Source organism: Oncorhynchus masou, chromosome 22, assembly GCF_036934945.1.
Source record: "Oncorhynchus masou masou isolate Uvic2021 chromosome 22, UVic_Omas_1.1, whole genome shotgun sequence".
Lineage (NCBI taxonomy): Eukaryota > Metazoa > Chordata > Actinopteri > Salmoniformes > Salmonidae > Oncorhynchus > Oncorhynchus masou.
The window spans coordinates 48,491,283-48,508,534 of NC_088233.1; the positions used below are offsets into that span (position 1 = coordinate 48,491,283).

At 42.5% G+C, this 17,252-nt stretch overlaps 1 protein-coding gene and 1 long non-coding RNA gene across 2 annotated transcripts; both read left to right on the forward strand.

Moving 5' to 3' along the window:
* The first annotated feature begins 1,910 nt into the window (after window positions 1-1,910).
* On the forward strand, window positions 1,911-5,002 carry LOC135509614 (uncharacterized). Its single transcript, XR_010450951.1, has 2 exons — window positions 1,911-3,863; window positions 4,008-5,002. It is a non-coding gene; the product is annotated as an uncharacterized LOC135509614 (long non-coding RNA).
* A 582-nt stretch (window positions 5,003-5,584) lies between these two features.
* On the forward strand, window positions 5,585-16,133 carry LOC135509613 (nucleobindin-2-like). Its single transcript, XM_064930410.1, has 13 exons — window positions 5,585-5,722; window positions 7,134-7,271; window positions 7,542-7,649; window positions 7,892-8,024; window positions 8,721-8,818; window positions 9,993-10,178; window positions 13,065-13,155; window positions 13,324-13,382; window positions 13,451-13,543; window positions 13,670-13,759; window positions 13,900-14,070; window positions 14,545-14,605; window positions 14,817-16,133. The coding sequence occupies exons 2-13, from the start codon at window positions 7,134-7,136 to the stop codon at window positions 14,927-14,929; spliced, it is 1,341 nt and encodes a 446-aa protein (XP_064786482.1). The 5' UTR covers window positions 5,585-5,722; the 3' UTR covers window positions 14,930-16,133.
* The last annotated feature ends 1,119 nt before the right edge of the window (window positions 16,134-17,252 follow it).

Genomic DNA, 17,252 nt, shown 5'->3' on the forward strand with positions numbered 1-17,252 from the left:
ATGTTTGTTAACTTGGCTTTCGAAGACTTTAGAAAGGCAGGGTAGGATAGATATAGGTCTGTAACTGTTTGGGTCTAGAGTGTCTCCCCTTTGAAGAGGGGGATGACTGCGGCAGCTTTCCAATCTTTAGGGATCTCAGATCATTTTAGAAAGAGAGGGTCCAGATTATCTAGCCCAGCTGATTTGTAGGGGTCCAGATTTTACATCTCTTTCAGAACATCATCTATCTGGATTTGGGTGAAGGAGAAATGGGGGAGGCTTTGGCAAGTTGCTGTGGGGGGTGCAGAGCTGTTGACCGGGGTAGGGGTAGCCAGGTGAGAAAGCATGGCCAGCCGTAGAAAAATGCTTTTTGAAATGATAGATTATCGTAGATTTATCAGTGGTGACAGTGTTTCCTAGCCTTAGTGCAGTGGGCAGCTCGGAGGAGGTGCTCTTATTCTCCATGGACTTTAGTGTCCCAAAACGTTTTGTGCTACATGATGCACATTTCTGTTTGAAAAAGCTAACCTTAGCTTTCCTAACTGACTGTGTATATTGGTTGCTAACTTCCCTGAAAAGTTGCATATCATGGGGGCTATTCGATGCTAATGCAGTACGCCACAGGATGTTTTTGTGCTGGTCAAAGGCAGTCAAGTCTGGAGTGAACCAAAGGCTATATCTGTTCTTAATTCTACATTTTCTTGAACTAGGCATGCTTATTTAAGATGGTGAGGAAAACACTTTTAAAGAATAACCAGGCATCCTCTACTGACGGGATGAGGTCAATATCCTTCCAGGATACCCGGGCCAGGTCGATTAGAAAGGCCTGCTCGCTGAAGTGTTTTGGAGAGCGTTTAACAGTGATGAGGGGTGGTCGTTTGACCGCGGACCCATTACGGACACAGTCAATGAGGCAGTGATCGCTGAGATCCTGGTTGAAGACAGCAGAGGTGTATTTAGAGGGCAGGTTGGTCAGGATGATATCTATGAGGGTGCCCGTGTTTACAGATTTAGAGTTATACCTGATAGGTTCCTTGATAATTTGGGTGAGATTGAGGGCATCCAGCTTAGATCGTAGGACGGCCGGGGTGTTAAGCATATCCCAGTTTAGGTCACATGACTGTACAAACTCTGATGATAAATTAATTCACATATGGTGTCCAGGGCACAGCTAGGGGCTGGGGGCCTATAACAAGCGGCAACGGTGAGAGACTTGTTTCTGGAAATGTGGATTTTTAAAAGTAGAAACTCTAACTGTTTGGGCACAGACCTGGATAGCATGACAGAACTCTGCAGGCTAACTCTGCAGTAGATTGCAACTGCGCTTCTTTTGGCAGTTCTATCTCAGCAGAAAATGTTGTAGTTGGGGATGGAAATTTCCCAATTTTTGGTGGCTATCCTAAGACAGGCTTCAGACACGGCTAGGACATCAGGGTTGTCGGTGAATAAAACAAACTTAGGGGGAGGCTTCTGATGTTAACATGCATGAAACCAAGGCTTTTACGGTTACAGTAATCAAAAAATCATAGCGCCTGGGGAATAGGAGTGGAACTGGGTAGGGCTACAGGACCTGGGTTAACCTCTACATCACCAGAGGAACAGAGGAGTAGGATAAGGGTACGGCTAAAGGCTATATGAACTGGCTTTCTAGTGTGTTGTGGACAGAGAATAAAAGGAGCAGATTTCTGGGCATGGTAGAATAGATTCAGGGCATAATGTACAGACAATGGTAAGATGTGAGTACAGTGGAGGTAAACCTAGGCGTTGAGTGACGATGAGAGAGGTTTTGTCTCTGGAGGCACCAATTAAGCCTGGTGAGGTCTCCGCATGTGTGTGGGGTGGGACAAAAGAGCTATCTAAGGGATTTTGAGCGGGACTGAGGGTCACGTTTACATGGGGCAAACAAAAAAAGTCTAATGATTGGTTGACAATAGAGCCTCCCACAACGCAGGCGATGGCTGCATGAGGAAGTTGGCTAAGAGCAACTGCAGAAACTTTCAGTCGTCTGCAGTAAAAACTTCCCCACCTTTGTATTTGATTGCAATATTCATGCAGTCTTTTTTATGTATTATTATTAAGAAAAAAATATTGTCACATACACTGGATAGGTGCAGTGAAATGTGTTGTTTTACTAGGCTAATATATGGAATAGTTTTAAGATGGTCATACCTTGGATCATTAAGCTATTAGATTTAGAATTTTAGGACCCCTTTATGTATAAAGAAAGTGATAAAATATTGAATTTGGCCTTTACTACTACAGCCCACATGAACACATTGAATAACACATTCATGGATGGCCAAAAAATGACTGTCAAAAAATAAATCACAAGAAAAAGGTTTTGAAGTGTCTGTCCTGTGCCTATGAGATATAAGAAAGCTCAGGAAATATTAAAGTTTTTTGGACACATATTTAACCCCATATTTACCCTCATACTTAATAATAATAGTCTGGGTATCCATTTGATTAGATGTTCAGGAGTCTTATGGCTTGTTGGTAGAAGCTGTTTTACAAGCCTCTTGGAATTAGACTTACGGTACCGCTGAGTGTGCGGTAGCAGAGAGAACCATCTATGACTAGGGTGGATGGAGTTTTTGACCATTTTTATGGCCATCCTCTGACATCGCCTGGTATAGAGGTCCTGGCAGGAAGCTTGGCCCCAGTGATGTACTGGGGCATACACACTACCCTTTGTAGTAACTTGCCATCATGTCAGTTTGTTGGTGATGTGGACACCAAGGGACTTGAAACTCTCAACCTGCTCCACTACAGCCCTGTCGATGAGAATGGGGGTGTGCTCGGTCCTCCTTTTCCTGTAGTCCACAATCATCTCCTTTGTCTTAAATCATGTTGAGGGAGAGGTTGAGTCCCGTGACACTTGTGGGGGTTGTACCTCAAAACGGAGAATACTATCACGTTGGTAACAAAAATTCGGGAGACAGGTGCAGGAATGCGTAATAATTTTATTAGGCCCCAAATTACGGTGTGCCGTGTAAGGGCACGAAGACCAAACAAACACGTACACAAAACACAGAATTGAAACCCAAACAAAAGAGGGAGGAGTACCTCAAATAAATACACACGCGCACAATGATTAACACACGGGACGAGACCCGCAATCATCTGCTCAATCCACAAGGGCACGAAAGCCCTAAACACACAGCACAGGTACTCACACGCACCAACGGACATTGTAACAATTTTCGAGCCTCAATGGAAACCAAAGGGCACATATATACAAATACTAATCAGTGGGAATAGGGGAAGGGTGTGCATGATGAAAGTTCCGGAGGGATCCGTGACAAACACCATTGTGTTTGTTGGAGTGTTATCATTTCATAGTTAGCAGGCCAAACCGTTCAGACCCTACAGATGGAGCGATTTTTGGGATGTCTCCTGGTCTGACAAACAGCTCTTTAGCTCTACCACTTTCCACCGCAGATGCGGAAGGCCGAAAGACGGCTGTGGTGGATTGAGACCCAGCCCATGCAAAACCAGATATCTCTAGCTTAAATGAACAGTTTTGATGGGTATTTTTGTAGTATGTTAATTAGATTGATACGCGGGTGCGTCAATAGACTCTTAAGGATTTTAAGTGCCGTGCTCAAGGGCACGTCAACAGATTTTTTACCTTGTCGGCTCAGGTATCGAACCAGCGACTTTTCGGTGACTGGCCCAATGCTCTAACCTGCCACCCCAATCAACATGTTGTTGGTGCAAGTCGGACAATTTTTAACCCCATAAAGCTTAAATCATACTGATGCTGAGACACGATATTACGGTGTCCCACTGTGACATAGCTACTTGACTCTGAGACCACCATCGGTCGAAGACGCACAGCCTGAAAGCACACCTCGCCACAATTTCCAATCCGGTAAGCTCCGGTAAGCTTCCTCTATTCATTTGAATGTGTTGCCAGAAATTGCTTGAGCTGTGCTGAGAATGAGAAAAGTATGAAAGCCAACAATCCAATATTTTAGAACTCTACTGTGCATACATGTTTTAGACTATGATAAACCCTTCTACAGATTCAACATCAAGAGTATTCTGTCGGGCTGCATCACCGCCTGGTACGGGAATTGCACCGCCCGCCCGCAACCTACCCGCTCTCCAGGACATCTACAGCACCGGTGTTACAGGAAGGCTAAGAAGATCATCAAGGACCTTTAGCCACCCGAGCCACGGCCTGTTCACCCCGCTACCATCTAGAAGGCGGAGACAGGGTGTGTCAAAGCTGGGACCGAGACGCAGCTTCTATCTCCAGTCCATCAGACTGTTAAACAGTCATCACTAGCCGGCTACAACCCAGTAATCTACCCTGCACCTCAGAGACTGCTGCCCTATGTACTGTAAATAGAGTCATCAAACACCATTCACTCAACTAATGTTTACATACCGTTTTACCCACTTTATATGTACATACTGTATTCTAGTCAAAACTCATCCTTTATAAATACTGCTATACATATCTTTTCTATTAATATACTGTCCATACTGTCAATACACACCATATTCTCAGAGTACTCTGTTCTCTTGGCCCTCCCACCCCTACGGGAATGTGCAGCCCAGTCCAAGATCTTCTCTATCCTGGCACCCCAATAGTGGAACCAGCTTCCCCCTGAAGCTAGAACAGCCTATCCTATCTTCCAAAAACATCTTAAAACCAACCTCTTTGAAGAGGATCTTAAATAATTCTACACCACACCCTCTACCCCTCTGACCCTCACCCTGAAAAATTTAATTCAGAATGCCTTTTGTAAACTAACACTCAGACATGACTTTTTTTTACACTTTACTAGTCAGAACTAGAAAATGTACTTACTGTGATGTGGTTTTCCCACCTAGCTTTTAAAATACAAACCGTAAGTAGCATTTTATTTTTTTAAATGTTGCATTATGTGTGTATTGTTAGTTATTACTGCACCGTTGGAGCTAGAAACATAAGCATTTTGATGCACCTATGTTAACATCTTCAAATATGTGTATGCAACCAATAAACTTTGATTTGATTTAATGCAACACACTTTGAAAGGCGGTGGTCTCCGACTTGACAAAAGTGATCCACTTGAATACGCCCATCGCCTACAAACATGAACGTGGGTTTAATATATTCATACTAAACCATACTTGTTCTTGGTTCACACAGGTTTGCAAACGCCACGTACGTTTAGCTTCATAGCACCTTGACCAACACTTTTGAGGAACAGTTTGACTGACACATCTTCTGCCCAACTGGCTGCCAATGCGACTATTTCACAAAGCGACGAGAATATTTCTACCCAATGAGGAGAGTTGAGGCCACGTGGGGGCGTTACCATGGCAATTAGCGGTAGGTTGATCTTACTACTAGGAAGAGTTGTCACTAGTTACCCCAGCCATAAAGTCAAAATTGGCATCGTAAAAAAAAAAATGTTGTTGCTTTTTGGTCTTAATTTAAGGTTATGGTTAGACATAAGGTTAGCAGTGTGGTTAAGGTTAGGGTTCGGGTTAGCTTTAAATTCGGGATATCAAGAAGAAGGACTATATATATATATATATTTTTTTTTTTAAATAGGCGGGGTTTGGCATAATTGTGACTTTGTGGCTGTGATAACTAGTGATGACCACTAGGGTTAGGAAGAGACTGGCCGGTGTGTAGTGCATGACAGCTGGAAACGGACTCCAGTCTTTTTAACGTTTGGATAAATTAACGTCTCAAAAGCGCAACGTGACAGACAATTACTTGAAAGGGGCAGCTGTCAAAGTAAGTTTCTGTTTCTCTTAGCTTTTAAATGACATTTATTATCATGCTATTATGGATAAATGACAGTTCAGTAACGTTAGTTGGACCAGTTGAAGGGAAATCATCCACAGCCTACTTGTTCGACACTTAAGTAGTTATTATGATGTTTCCGGTATTTCTTACACATATAGCCAGAACTCATTATCAAGAATATTAACAGGAAAGACCCACAATATGGACCTGATCAAATTAGCTAGATCACAGATGCAACAACAGGTTCAAAACTACTGGATGCTGCTGATGTGGTCGTGTCGTGAAGTAATACCTAAACAGGTTGACATGGTTCTCTTTCAGGTGTTAAAGCCCACGAGAATTGGGCCAAGTTCAGTTGCCAAACGTTGTCGATAGAAATACCTTGAACAGAGTCGACATTTAATTACATTTTGTATTGAACCTTTATATAACTAGGCGCAGTCAGTTAAGAACAAATTCGTATTTACAATGGCGGCCAAACACGGACGACGCTGTTGCCAAATGTGCACCACCCTATGGAATTCCCAATCACGGCCAGATGTGATACAGCATGGATTCGAACCAGGGACTGTAGTGGTGACACTTGTACTGAGATGCAGTGCCTTAGACCGCACCGCTGCACCACTCGGGACATGGGACATGATGCCTTGTTCTACATGTCGGAGAGGCATTTTTGTTCTACATAAGATGTTTCTATCTGAATGTTCCAAAACGTTATGTCCTGCTGTTCTACATAACATATTGCTATCTGAACGTTCCAAAACGTTATGTCCTGCTGAACACACTCCCTGGTTTATCCCACAGACAGGTGAGTGGCACAATCACCACTGTTTTCTTTTGGTGGGGCGGTTACTGTGGAGATTGAGATTAAACTAGTTTAACATTTTACTTGTCAACACATTGGTCAATAGGGAGGAGTGTGTGTGTGTGTGTGTGTGTGTGTGTGTGTGTGTGGGGGGGGTTCACTGGTTGCAAAATCAATGGCCCATTTCCCAGGCCAGTGAGCTTACTGTAAGAAGGTGATGTTTACAGTATAAACCCATTTGTTCTTGTCACTATGAAACATTTAGGAATGTAATATACACTATATACATAAAGAGCTCCATTGGCAACTGGCAATATCAATTACGTACATATAGGCTCAAACAGATGCTGTAGATCTTGCCATTCTATGTCTGTGAAAAAATAGATTAGTGTTATTTCATTTGACCAATTGTGTGTGAAATATGACATTTGTCTGTTTTATATTCAGCATTTTCTCAAAGTTTCCCTTGAAGCAGCTGTTGTGTAGCCAATAAACCTTAGCCTGGTGATGCTTTCCTGTGTACTTTCCCTTGAAGCAGCTGTTGATGTAGCCACTTATTAACCTTAGGCTGGTGATGTTCTCCTGTGTACACAGATGTTGTGGAGTAAAGCCTTCTGCCGATGCCCTGTGCTCGTCCTGAGCTTGTGGTTCTGTGTGGAAGCAGTGCCCATCGCTGTGGACAAGACTAAAGTGGAAACCCCAGAGCAGAAACTTGAGGCGCCACAGAGTGTGGTGTGTTTGTGTTGCAGTACTTATGTGCAATTTGATGAAGAAGTGATAACGACTGTGTAGGAAGCAGATTGTCTTTTTAATACTTGACAAATAATATTTTGAGACCGGCTAAGGCTAGGCTATTTGATAAGAAAGAAAGAGGAAGGGCTGCAGGAAAAGGAAGGAGGTTTAGACCTAGGCCATATGAATCCAATGTGAACCTCTCCCCTTTCATCTCTGTCCCACTTACGCACTACAATGTGGATTTTGACCGTTTTTTGTTTGTTTCAGGACACGGGGCTTCACTATGACCGCTACCTCAGGGAAGTCATTGATTTCCTGGAGAAGGACCAGCATTTCAGAGAGAAGCTCCACAACACAGACATGGAGGACATTAAGGTACCCCAGCAGCTACAGCATTTGCAGGGTTGTGTTCATATAGGCACCAAACGGGGGGGAAAAAACAGGGAGGGACTACCCAGACTTGTCCAATAAGAAATGCTCATTTTATTTTTCTGCTGCAAAATGTTTTCAACTGTTTGTTGCATGCCCTAATGAACATGACCCAGCTGGCCTCCTGGTCGGTTTCCATTTATTGTTATTGGTCACTCAAATCTCTGGTTGCTTATGTTTCTGAGCAGCAAGGCAAACTGGCCAAAGAGCTGGACTTTGTCGGCCATCACGTGAGGACCAAACTTGACGAGTTGAAGAGGCAGGAGGTGAACAGGCTACGGACGCTCATCAAAGCTAAACAAGACGTTGAGGGAGGGCATGGTATGCTGGTCTGTTGTTCAAATATGTCCTTTCCTGTCCAACTGGCGGCCATCCTATCAGCAGGAACTTTTGTCCAATTGACAGGACATATGATGCAATCCACCACCAACATCCTAAGCTTGATGTAGTCCGTCACATAGGAAAATGGAAGTGACTCAAGACTATTGTGCAAGTAAATAGGAACGTGTCACATGTTGTGAAAATGTCCGTGTTGACACATTTTGGAAGAGGGTTTGAGATACTACTAACAAGCATGGTCTTGCACACAAACAAGACCATGCTTATATTGGGACTGCCAGAAATACCTGGCTGCGGTCACCGCCAAAGCAAGAGTCAGTCATCAAAACAATCTCTCAACTGCCTGTGAATTCTTAGCGCAGTCTTTTAGCATTGCACTACCATTGTCCAATATCCGCAATATTAATAACTGCTTGGTGTCATCACCAAGTGACTAGTTTATTATTGTTACGAGAGGATAATAATGTACAATATTCTAGAGTAAAGGTCACTAATTTATTACAAACACTATTACAATGATTGAATTGTGGATACATTTGAGCTATAACTATACAATTACCTCATCATATGAAGTAGGCACATACTTTTTGGCAGCAGTTGTCAGCAAGCAATTTGTAACCACTTAAATCGTACAGAATTAGTTTCCCTCCTAATAGGAAACTTCTCTTCCCCCCCCAGAAATGAACCACAAGGCGCTGCTCATGCAGTTTGAGTACATGAACCACATGAACCCACACACCTTCGAAGTGGAGGACCTGGATAAGCTTATTAAATCGGTAGGAATGTTGTTTATACACACACTACAACATGATGCAATGTTTAAAATGACCACACAATGGTTCTTGAAACCACCCTGCTCAGAACATATGGTGCATGGACCAAAATGATGCCAGGGTCCATACTCGAAAAGAGAGTTTAAAAGTTCACATGCTGACAATGGCCTGACAGCTTAAATGTTTGCTCTGCACTTGATGCCTCTTGAATGAATAAGCATAAAATAACTTTTAAACTCTTCTGAGCTAGGACATCCATTTTGAGCCAACAGCCCCAAGGGGTTATAGTCTTCAAGCTAACTTATTGTTTGAATAGCAAATGTATTGAAAAGTTCATCCTGACCATGCACATGTGTTCTGTCTGGTGATGTTAGACCATGGATGTTTAGAGGACGACAGTGTCCCCAAGACATTTAAATGGTCGATTTGACCTATAGAGGTCTTTGAATGACCTTTTTAATGCTCCTCTTTATCCATGGTGAACAAATTAACGTTTTTGTTGCTATTAACAATCCTGAGCTTTCACTTGTAGATTTAATTACACAGAGGTAGTGAAGCATTCTGAGCTATTTGTCCTTTGTTGGTGAGAGCTGGTTTGCCAGAGGTAAAGGGCCAAATCAGCTTTGACTGTTGAGAGAGCCTGGGGTTGTGTGTGTGAACTAAACTTGAAAATTCAAGATTTCTCCTTGGTAAAGAAGGATGCAAACCTACTTCCTGTTTTTCTTGATATCTGAATTAAGACGATTTTGCACATTTACACTCAACTAAAAGTGATTTCAGTTTGAGCTCTGACCTTTCCAGTGCCTAATGTGAATCCTTTGGTTGCGCGCTACTTCTAAGCGATGAGTCTGAAATCAGTGATGTTGCTATGTGAACTAATATCATTTGCACTTAAAACTAATCGTCAAGAGCATGTCACATCCTTTCTCAGTCTCTTCTATAATAGTCTCTATCCACATTTTTTTTTATTGGTTTGAAATCCATCCAGATCCATGGGTAACTAGTCTCTGACACAGAACTGTGGACTTAAATAGTATTAATTTTTCTCAATTCCACATCTACCCAAATCTAAAGCCTTTTCAGAGGTATCTAAGGCTAGGGGTTGACTTGAAATTGTCCTTTTGTTTTCATTTGTTCAGTTCTCGTTCTCTCCTTTTCCTGGTTGATATTTATATAGGCTACCAGTGACCTGGAAAACTATGACAAGGATCGTCACGAGGAGTTTAAGAGGTACGAGATGATGAAGGAGCACAAGAGGAAGGAGCACCTGAAGAACCTCGACGAGGAGCAACGCAAGGACGAGGAACAGCACTACGAAGAGCTGAGAAAGAAACACGCAAACCATCCCAAAATCAACCACCCTGTAAGACATTTACCCTGCTACGATAACTAAACCCAAAGCTAAATACCATGCGAGACATTTACCTTGATACTGTAACTTAACCTAAATTCAACCACCCTGTAAGACTTTTACAATGATATCATAACTAAACCCTCTATTGCATGACTGCACATTTACCCCAACATGATGGTTAGGCCTATTCCATCAACAATTGCGCCAATAAAATAGTTCCCACTGCCAATTTGTTACATGAACCGTTTCACCGGCCCAAAAATTATCCACCCTTCGAGCATCATTTTGTTTGGTCAATGTTTAGGGAAGTTTACAGACAATTTGCTGTTTCCATCAGGCTGTTTTATCCAACAGCTACTTTACTTGTTTAAAAAGGGTTGGACGGAAACATGATTGCATTAACTAAACCCTAAATCAACCACCGTATTGGACATTTCAATCAAATGTATTTTTAAAGCTCTTTTTACGTCTGCTGATGTCACAAAGTGCTGTACAGAAACCCAGCCTAAAACTCCAAACAGCAAGCAATGCAGATGTAGAAACATGGTGGCTAGGAAAAACTCCCTAGAAAGGCAGGAACCTAGGAAGAAACCTAGAGAGGAACCAGGCTCTGAGGGGTGGCCAGTCCTATTCTGGCTGTGCCGTGTGGAGATTATAACAGTACATGACCAAGACGTTCAAATGTTCATAGATGACCACCAGGGTAAAATCATAATAATCACAGTGGTTGTAGAAGGTGCAACAGGTCAGCACCTCAGGAGTAAATGTCAGTTGGCTTTTCATAGCTGATCATTCAGAGTAGAGAGAGAGAGTCGAAAAAAGCAAGTCTGGGACAAGGTAGCACGTCCGGTGAACAGGTAAGGGTTCCATAGTTGCAGGCAGAACAGTTGAAACTGGTGCAGCAGCACGACCAGGTGGACTGGGGACGCGAGGAGTCATCAGGCCAGGTAGTCATGAGGCATGGTCTCAGGGCTCAGGTCCTCCGGGAGGGAAGAGGGAGCATACTTAAATTCAAACAGGACTCCGGATAAGACAGGAAAAATACTCCAGATATAACAGACTGACCCGAGCCCCCAGACAAACTATTGCAGCATAAATACTGGAGGCTGAGATTTTACAATGATACTATAACTAAACCCAAAATCAATCACCATGTAAGACATTTACCTTGACTATCAACCACCCTCTAAGATACTTCAGTGATATTAAACCCCAAATTACTGAACCCCAAATGAACTAGCCTGGTCTTCAATCTTTTTTGTTCTGTAGACCTATAGCCAACCATATGAGTTGGCTATAATGCAAAAACAGATCTAGGATAAGACTACAACTTTTACCACCCTGTAGGAATTTACAGTGATACTAATCTAACAAAGACCCTGTTACTGTATATGGGGTTTTCTATAAATAATGGGGCCAATGTGTGACATTGGGATAAACATTTTCAAAGTGGTTTGAAACCAACAAAAAATATATATATATATATAACTCCACTTATACAACAACATAGGCCAAGGACTATACAGTGCCTTCAGAAAGTATTCCCACTCCTTGACTTTTTCCACATATTGTTGTGCTAGAGCCTGAATTTAAAATTAATTACATTTTAGATTTTTTTTGGGTCACTGGCCTACACACAATACCCTATAATGTCAGTGGAATTTTTACAAATTACTATCAAAAATGAAAAGCTGAAATGTCTTGAGTCAATAACCCTTTGTTATGTTAAGCAAATGTTTACTCCTGAATGTATTTAGACTTGCCAAGTCACATAATAAGTTGCATGGAATCACTCTGTGCAAATAATATTGTTTAACATGATTTTTGAATGACATCATCTCTGTACCCCACACATAAAAATAATTCTAAGGTCCCTCGGTTGAGTAGTGAATTTCAAACACAGATCCAATCACAAAGACCAGAGGTTTTCCAATGCCTCACAAAGAAGGGCACCTTATTGGATGGGTAAAAAAAAAGCAGACATTGAATATCCCTTTGATCATGGTGAATGTATTAATTACACTTTGTATGGTGTATCAATACACCCAGTCACTACAAAGATACAGGTGTCCTTCCTAACACAGTTGCCGGAGAGGAAGGCAACAGCTCAGGGATTTCACCATGAGGCCAATGGTGACTTTAAAAGAGGTAGAGTTGAATGGCTGTGATAGGAGAAAACTAAGGATTAAAAAAAAATGTATTGGTCATATATCACATCATATAATACAATCGGTGTAGACTTTAGTCAAATGCTTACATATGTGCCCATTCCCAACAGTGTAGAGTTAAAAAGTAAGACAAATGTCTACTAAATCAAGGAATTTTTATTTGACCTTCATTTAGCTAGGCAAGTCTGTTACGAACACATTCTTATTTTCAATGACAGCCTTGGAACAGAGGGCTAACTGCCTTGTTCAGGGGCAGAACGACAGATTTTTTTTTTTTTACCTTGTCAGCACGGGGATCTGATCTTGCAACCTTTCAGGTACTACGCTCTACCCACTTGGCTACCTGCCGCCCCAAATAGTAACACAATAAAAAAAAAACTCAGAAGGCTATATGCAAGGAGAACCAGCAGCAGCGTGTGTGTGTGTGTGTGTGTCAATATGCATGTGTGTGTGTTTTGTGTGCTTGAGCATATGTATACAGTTGAAGTCCATGATTCCATGTGTGTTGTTTCATAGTTTTGATGGCTTTACAAGTATTCTACAATTTAGAAAATAGTACAAATATAGAAAAACCCTGGAATGAGAAGGTGTGTCAACTTTTTACCGGTACTGTATAAAATGCTGATTATTATCAATAAGTTAAGAAATCCTCACTGGTTCCCTAGTTTACACTGTATATGTGTATTTCTATAAACTGTACTAGTGAAGAGTGTTTGTGTGTGTGTAGGGCAGTCAGGACCAGCTGAAAGAGGTCTGGAAGGAGTCTGACGGTCTGGACCCAAATTACTTTGACCCCAAGACCTTCTTCAAACTCCACGGTAAAGTTCACATAAGTAGCCATTCACAGGTTCAAAAAAGCCTAATAAAAAATTGTGTCACGTTCTCAAATTACACACCAATCACAATGGACCTTATTAAGAAATCATCAAATTAAGCACTTTTTTTTCATTGAAGCCATTTTCTTTTTTCCTTCTTTTGTTTTGCAGACAACAACGGAGATGGCTACATTGATCAACAGGAGCTTGAAGCCCTGTTCACTAAAGAGGTGTGTGTGTGTGTGTGTGTGGTAACCAGAGCAGGCCCAGAGTTTAAAAATATGTTGTTTTTTTGTAGCTGGAGAAGATGTACAGCCCTAATCTTGAAGAGGATGACATGACCGAGATGGAGGAGGAGCGACTGCGCATGAGGGAACACGTCATGAATGAGGTGAGCTGGCAGGAGGGATGGTGTATGATGGAGTCACTGAGTCATAGACACACACACACACAAAATCAACACTGCTTCTTCAGTCAACCTATTTGCTGATATTTCATTCCTTTCATCTGTACTCAGGTGGACACCAACAAGGATAGACTGGTCTCCCTAGATGAGTTCCTGATTTCCACAAACAAGAAAGAGTTCCAAGAGCCAGACAGCTGGGAGGTAAGGGACAGGCAACTACCGCCACCTCAGTGTGGTTTCCTGCTGAAGCCTGAAGTGGTCAAGAGGAACTGAATGCCATTGACCCTAATAATGGTGCTTCTACCCTCCACTCCTCTCTCTCCACATCTTCTCCTCTCCAGACTCTGGAGCAGGCCCCAGCCTACACGGACGAGGAGATGAAGTTGTTTGAGGAGCAGCTGGCCCAGGAGGAGAGCAACCTCAAGCAGAAGAACGTAGAGCTGCAGAAACAGAAAGAGGAGCTGGAAAGGCAGCAGGAGCAACTCGACGCCCAGAAAGCCGAGCTGCAGCAGGTAACCTAATACAGTACCTGATATCAATGTTAGCATTTATAAAATGTCAGAATAAACCGCTATTAACAGCTAACGTACCCTTTTGACACAAAGACAACCCCACCAAGCCGCACTGCTTCTTAACACAGCGCGCATCCAACCCGGAAGCCAGCCGCACCAATGCGTCGGCAGGAAACACGGTGCACCCGGCCCGCCTCAGGAGTTGCTGGTGCGCGATGAGACAAGGATATCCCTACCGGCCAAACCCTCCCTAACCCGGACGACGCTAGGCCAATTGTGCATCGCCCCTCGGACCTCCCAGTCGCGGCCGGCTTTGACAGAGCCTGGGCGCGAACCCAGAGTCTCTGGTGGCACAGCTAGCGCTGCTTTGCAGTGCCCTAGGCCTATTGTAACTGTTTTTTTGAACTGGGTCATTGCTCTCTTTTTTTCTTGGGGTCAAATAACATCTCCATCTCTTGTCTGTCTTGTCCTCAGGCGGTGGAACAAATGCAGATAATAAAATTTGAAAAAGCAAATGCGGCCGTTGAGGTCAAAGGTCAGTACAAGTTGCCTTCAGTAATAACATCCTCTATTATAGACTAGTATTGTCAACATGAATAATGACCATCGGTCGAATCCTAACTTCCTCGTAAGTCAAATTTTCACTTAGCCAAGCATTGATGTCAATGGAAGACAAAGTGAAAATTTGACTCAAGAGGAAGGATTTTCCCCTAACTATCTGTTTCAAATGCGATGATGTGCTTTAGATGGAGGAGCTACAATAGCAGTGCCCCCTGGAGGTCAATCATTGCCAGTACTACCAGGAGACAGCCAACCTCTACCCCCGAGTCACCACCAAGACTTACCTGCACACTCTTAGCAGGCCTGGCAACTTTTTCTGTGTGTGTGAATCTCTTGGTGTGTGTTTGTACGTGTGTGTGCTCATGTGTTTTTGTGTGCATACGTGTGTAAATTAATCTTGCAACGAATCCGTTTGAGTTAGTTGTCAGCGCTCTACGGTCTCACAATATACCCGAACGCACACATACAGTCCAACAATTTCCAGAGACCAGCTAAACCAATCAGAATGAAGCCTTAGATTTTGACCCACTTCCAGTCGTGGCATTCCAGAGCTGGCAGGAACAGCCAGCACAACCAACGAGACTTGAAATAATTGCTGAACCAGGCATTTTGTAGACAATCCACTCTTTTGTTATTAGTTATTTTCCCTCTTGCCACAACCAGCACATGGTTCGATATGGGAAGTAATTTGGGATGATTGAAAAGAGGGTTTTGTTCCTGAATATGTGCAATGTTTTGTTTTCTACCTAGTTAGGTATGCTACCCCGTGGGATTATTTCTGTGGGGAAAGATTTGTTTAAAATACAAAAGACATTTTGGTTAAATAGTTTACGGAGGTGGGTCAAATGAATGTCAATTTCGATATGCTGCTTGATAGTATGCTGTCATGATAAATAATGTAGAACCTTACCTGGAGATGGTTTACTCTGATAACCTTGCTGATTCATTCCTGATATTAATAATTGCCCATACAGATACATTAAGCTAGAGATACATTACTGTAGTACAGAGATGCATTACACAGATACATACAGAAACATTACTGTAGTACAGAGATGCATTACACATACATACAGATACATTACTGTAGTACAGAGATTCATTACACAGATACATACAGATGCATTACTGTAGTACAGAGATGCATTACACAGATGCATACAGATACATTACTGTAGTACACAGATACATACAGATACATTAAGAAGGTACTGTAGTAATTTAATATTGTCCGAAGAATGTTTACATGCCACAAACTGCTAATTGTTTTTGTGTAACAAAAATGCCCCATTTGATGTTGACTTAGAATGTTGTAAATTGTTTCATTGTGGTTGATAGGGACAATAGTGATAATAAGGAGTCTTGAATGTGTCATTTATCTTAATTTCCATTGTCTGTATTTCTGTGTGTGACCTTGTCTTTATTTGTGAGAGTATATATTATGATCACAGTTTAGGACCAAAGTCTATTGTGGGGATATAATAATATATTTCATTTGTATAGCGCTTTTCATTGCAGTGTTATCTCAAAGTTCTACATAGGCAAAAATAATGATAATACAAATTACTAATAAAAACACATTTAGAATCAAGCCAGGAAATAGCAATAGTCGGCTTGGTGATAAAAGGACTTTCCAGATTAGCACTAAGAAAGGACCGTTTTAAATTCTGATTGATGGTGCGGCTCTCAGAAAGTCAATGAGAGAATTCCATAGGTGAGGGGCAATGGAGCAGAAGGCCCGGTCCTCCATAGTACAGAGAATTGTCTTCGGGACTTGAAGCAGTGGTGAGTTGCCGTGGTGTTAGTCAGTGGAGTTCAGCAAGAATGGGGGCGATGTGGGCTGACTTCCTGGTTCTAGTCAAGACTATCTTGGAGGAATTGTGGCCCCCTGAACGGAGCGTTGCCATAGTCAAGCGGGGAGAGGATGAAGGCGTGGACCAGTTTACCTGAGTCTGCCTGGGAGAGCGATGGTTTGAGAAGGGGGATATCTCTTAAATATGTTTTATATGGGCATCATAGGACAATCAACTGGTTGCATTTCTTACAACAGTAGCCATTATCTTGACCACCCAATATTTTACACACTGAAACACAAACAGTACCCATCATTACATACAGAGATGCACTCAGTGGCCAATTCCATGAGAATAGTTTGCACCTACAGACAATGAGTCACGTGGCCGTTGCATGATCTGTAAAGCAGGCAGACGGGCATCAAGGCATTCAGTTACTGCTAGATTGACCGTTAGAATGGGCAAAACGAGTGACCTAAGCGATTTTGAACATGGTATGATTGCCGGTGCCTGTTGCGCCGGTTCCAGTATCTCAGAAATGTCCGGCCTCCTGGGCTTTTCACTCACAACAGAGTCTAGGGTTGACAGAGAATGGTGCGACAAACAAAAAAACATCCATTCAGCGGTAGTCCTGTGGGTGAAAACAGCTTGTTGATGAAAGAGGTGGAAGGAAAAAGGCAAGAATCGTGCAAGGCAACAGGTGATCCACAAACGGACAAATAACGGCACATTACAGCAGTGGTGTGCAAAACGACATCTTGGAACGTACAACTCTTTGGTCCTTGTCACGGGTGGGCTATTGCAGCAGACGACCACACCGGGTTTCAA

Bases quoted from the DNA above. Each gene is read 5' to 3' on its own strand.
- LOC135509613 (XM_064930410.1), top strand. From the start codon at position 7,134: ATGTTGTGGAGTAAAGCCTTCTGCCGATGCCCTGTGCTCGTCCTGAGC. The intron at 8,025-8,720 runs GTATGCTGGTCT...TTCCCCCCCCAG, and splicing joins AGACGTTGAGGGAGGGCATG to AAATGAACCACAAGGCGCTG. The intron at 13,156-13,323 runs GTAAAGTTCACA...TTTGTTTTGCAG, and splicing joins GACCTTCTTCAAACTCCACG to ACAACAACGGAGATGGCTAC.